The 4,202-nt window shown below is 53.5% G+C and overlaps 1 protein-coding gene across 1 annotated transcript; it reads right to left on the reverse strand.

The window, feature by feature from the left end:
- Window positions 1-118: 118 nt before the first annotated feature.
- Window positions 119-3,782, reverse strand: TBC1D21 (TBC1 domain family, member 21; the record flags this gene model as incomplete). Its single annotated transcript, XM_009322334.1, is given in 6 exon segments — window positions 119-223; window positions 882-982; window positions 1,509-1,605; window positions 1,954-2,054; window positions 2,199-2,263; window positions 3,672-3,782. Coding segments are annotated over 6 exon segments (580 nt in total), but the record flags the coding sequence as incomplete, so codon positions are not given.
- Between the last annotated feature and the right edge of the window lie 420 nt (window positions 3,783-4,202).

Raw genomic sequence — 4,202 nt, forward strand, 5'->3', positions numbered from 1 at the left:
GTCACCCCCCCTGCCCCCCCCCTTTTTTTCCTTTTTTCCTCCCCCCCCTTTTTTTTTCCCTCTTTCCCCCCTTTTTTCCCCCCCTTTTTTTTTTCCTTTCCCCACTCCTGCCACTCACCATCAGGATGTCTTTCCTGCTCCTGCTCTCCCGCAGGACCTGCTCCCACACCACCAAGGCCACGAGCGCTTGGGAATTTCGGCAGGGCTTCCCTGTCAGGAAAACCTGGGGGGGCCAGATGGGAGAGGGGCACGGGGGGAGTTATCATCAGGGGAAGCCTGCAGGCAAAATCTCCAAACCCAGATAACCAGATCCTCAAATACGACGAGTTAAACTCCCTGATAAGCTACAGAATAAATAAAGCAGCAACCCAAATTCCTTGATGTTCCTTCTCAGAAGACCCCGAATCCATCCCCTGGGTTATGGGTGAGGGTCTTACAGACCTGGGACAGATCGCAACGGTCAGAGGGACAGACACAGCCCATGCACACAGGTTGGTTTGGGGATCCCACGTTTTGTTTTTGATGTTTTCCTTCAAAAAAAAAAGCAATTTATGGTTCAGGGACCTCCTGAGCCACGGAAGCCTCTGAAGAGGTGATCCCCCATCAGCCGGAGGATAATGAGAACAAACACTTGCCGCACGGGCTCCATCGAGATGGGCGGGCGCAGAGAAAGAGTCTGTGCAAATATGAATGGAGATAATCAAAGCTGCCGGGGAGTGGGGCTGAGGGACGAGCTGCAAGGAGAGAGACCCCTCTCCTTCCTGTGGACCGGGAGTTGCAGATGGCTGGAGCTGGCCGGAGGGATGCAGGATGCTCGGGGTACCTGGGCAGATGCAGGACAGGTAGGGGCGACCAAGGATGGGGTCTTAAGATACACTCGCCTCCCACAGCTTCCAGATGTCATTGAAGGACTTGAACACTTGCTGGAAGGAGAAGCAAAAGCAGGGGACCAGCGAGTGAGTAACTTGCGGGCCTTTTCCTTCTGAAAGATGAGAAAAGCAAACCCTGGGGCAGAGACGATGCTGCATTTTAAGGGCAAACAGGAGCAGTTGTGAGCCATTGGGATGGGAGGTAAAAGCCAACCTGGCCAGAGAAAATCAGGCAGCTAAACCTGGAGGAGAAGGAACATTTTCCACCCAAGCAGCATCAGCGGGACATGAGAAGGGCTGGCCCGTGGAAGGACAGCTCGGGAGAGCTCAACAGCCGCAGCTTCAGCTCCTTCTTCATGCAACTCACAGAGTAAAGGAGATAAATTCAGAAGAGCAAGTGCAAAGGGCTCAGGTCTTCCAGAGTCTCGCCACGGAGCCGTCTCAGGAGAGCCAAGACACATAACCCCTGCTCGGTGGCCCTGACCCATGTCCTCAGCATATTTAGCAGGTTTAGGTGATGCCAATCACTGTGCAAATACTTCCTCTCCTTTGCTGGCATCCTCTCTAAATGATGCTGCTGAATCTATGGGGGTGTTTTCTGCTGGAGCCGTGGAGGTGCTGAGGAGGCTTGGGACTCACCCAGGTGTTTTGCAAAGGTGGGATCCATAAATGCAACCGAGATCTTCAGCATGGTGAAGCTCTTCCCCATGCCTATGTTCATCACACAGCTGTGCTCCTGGGGGACACGGAAAGCAGGAACCCAGAGCAGGGAAAGCTCCCGTGGCCCAGCTTGTTCGTAGCCACAAAGCCCAAAGCCCCAACAATAGAGGATTCGACCCCTTTACTGCAACTCCATCCCCTGCAGGGATCAGCACTGCCTGGGCAAGTTGGATGAGGCCCACCCCAAACTGATGCTCACTGAGAGGCGGTTGGGAGGAGGGACCATGCCTGGTGGGGGGCAGAGGGGAGCTGAAGGCTGTAGGTGGCTGTTTCCCCCAGGGTGGGAGGACATCAGGCCAGGAGCAATTACGGACTTTCACCACCTGGACTGTTTGATCCAAGGAAGAAGCGCCCCGAAACTTACTGTTTTCTGGATGAAGAACTGGAAGAGCCAATAGACCTCGTGTTCCCTCTCAACCAGGAGGTGGAAGCGCAGGAGAGTCTCACAAAAGCCTTGCTGGTTCTCTGCCAAGAGAGAGGTCATCCAGACGCGTTCATTGCACCAGAGGGCAGAGATGAGATCGGCACTGCCGGCTGCCGATGGGAAAGTTCCTCCCTGGAAAAGCCCTTCGGGGCCACATGGGACCTGCTGCCCCCCTGCCCGCTCGCCAGCCTCTGCGTTGCACACGTAGCTCAGCAGAAGGGTCTTCTCCAGCTGCTTCTTGTCCACCACGCTACGGCCTCATCTCATGCGCAGTCTCTGCAGGTCCAAGCCTGGAGGGAGAGACACCCACCCACGCTGGACACTTGGAGCAGGGTGTTCATACCGGGCTGCTTCACACCATCACATCCTGCACACGTAAATGCCTTTGGGAAAAAACTTCATGAGCAAAACAAGCTTGAGACAGGGCAAAGCCGATTTGCTTACCTGGAGAACTCAAGGGGGCTCCAAGATATTTCTCCTACCCTGATTTTGACCACAGATTTCCTCCTGGTCCAAGAGTCCCACCATCCCTGCTGTCCCGAGTTTTGCCTGCACGCTTGCCTATGTCTACAAGAAGTTTTAGCTCTGAGCAATGTGTGTAACCCGCACCAGCTCTGTAAGCAGTTCATTTCATGAGGAAAGTTGGAGAATGATTTCTTCTTCACCCAGTCGTGGAAAAAAAAGGGAGCAAGGAGATGTGTCTGGCTGAAGGCATGACATTTTTCTAAGGTCTTCTCCGGCTGGATGCAGCATCTTTCATTTCTAAAGCAGCAGCTTTGTCACAGCAAGGCACTTGGAAAAAAAAAACCACCAAACCTTACCTTCTTGCTTCAGCTGGGTTGATTTATGCAGGTTACATTGATTTGTAACATAAATTTTGCAAGATCATTTAATATTCCTTTTGTTGTACAACTAGGAGAAGCCTAAACGGGAATCTGAATATAATAACGCTCTTCACTGAAGTAAGCTCCTTTCATCCACAAAAAAAACGGGCCCAGAGGTTCTCTCCCAGCTCCCAGCTTTTCTCTAATAACATCTCTATCTCCCAGCTTTCTATATATAATTCCCTCTCTCTGGGTCACTCGACCCATCGCTGCAAAGCCGATGGCTCCAGGCGATGCTGTAGCAGGTGCCAGATCTAGCCGTCAAACGCTGCAGCTCACGGTGAGAAGAGAGGTAGAAAAATGCCATAAATTGGAGCGGCTGTGGGGATTTTAAGGTGTTCAGAAATATAATGACACGTGCTGGGGCTGGGCCAGCCAGGGGGTAGCACGGGTGGCTGCTGGTGGGTTGCCATCCCTCCCTCTGCCACTGCTGTGGGGAAAAACCCGGTATCTCAACCGGGTAAAAATCCAGCATTGATAGCCCTGGTCCTGCTGCAGCTGATGGAGAGGAGGGAGGATTTCATTGCAGCCTCTCTCCCCAGTCCCAGCACACAATTTCAAAAGCAGCTGAAGGTGATGCAGGACCTTTACATGGTCTTCGGTGGCGTTGACCCCATCCCTCCTGCAAGGACTAGTTGCCAGCCGGATTAGGGAGCTGATCAGGCTTGCAGCTAGCTCTGTGCACATCTACGGGGTTAGTTATCCTGCAGATGGCTGGACACTGAAACTCAAGTCACTGTAACCCCACCGGGCACCCCACGCTCCCCTCCCCACTGCCATTGGCACTTAGCGATGAAGCTGCAGACGTAGGAGAAACCCCTGTGCTGTGTCTCCAGCAACAGCTGGATCTGGTCGTACATCTTGCACAGCCCCTCCTAATTCTGCCTGCAAGGAGGCTGAAAAACTGCCCCAGGGTTTGGACCAAAATGGGAGTTCTTTTTGATTTTTTCCCCGTTTCAGACCCAGAGGGGTGTACAGGATGGGGGGACGGGCTGGCAGACAGACGTATCTCAAGTGCTGTCGACCACGAGCATCTCATCTCGGGAACTGCCCCATGAGATATTTCCACACCCCTGGCTGCACGGAGATGCCAGGCCCTGGGGATGACAACACAGCACCTCGGGCACCCCATCCATGCCCCCAGGGGTGGCTTTGGGGCCGTCGTCAGCTCTTGTGGCCCTCAGACCCTCGTGAAGGTGGCGATGTCCCAAACCACGCTACTTGGACAAGCAATTTCAGGGTTTCCTGCTAAAGGAGCCCCAGTTTACAAGTTCATTTAAACCCAAACAGCTCAGCAGAAGGGTT

This window comes from Pygoscelis adeliae, unplaced genomic scaffold (genome assembly GCF_000699105.1).
Source record: "Pygoscelis adeliae isolate BGI_AS28 unplaced genomic scaffold, ASM69910v1 Scaffold564, whole genome shotgun sequence".
Classification (NCBI taxonomy): domain Eukaryota; kingdom Metazoa; phylum Chordata; class Aves; order Sphenisciformes; family Spheniscidae; genus Pygoscelis; species Pygoscelis adeliae.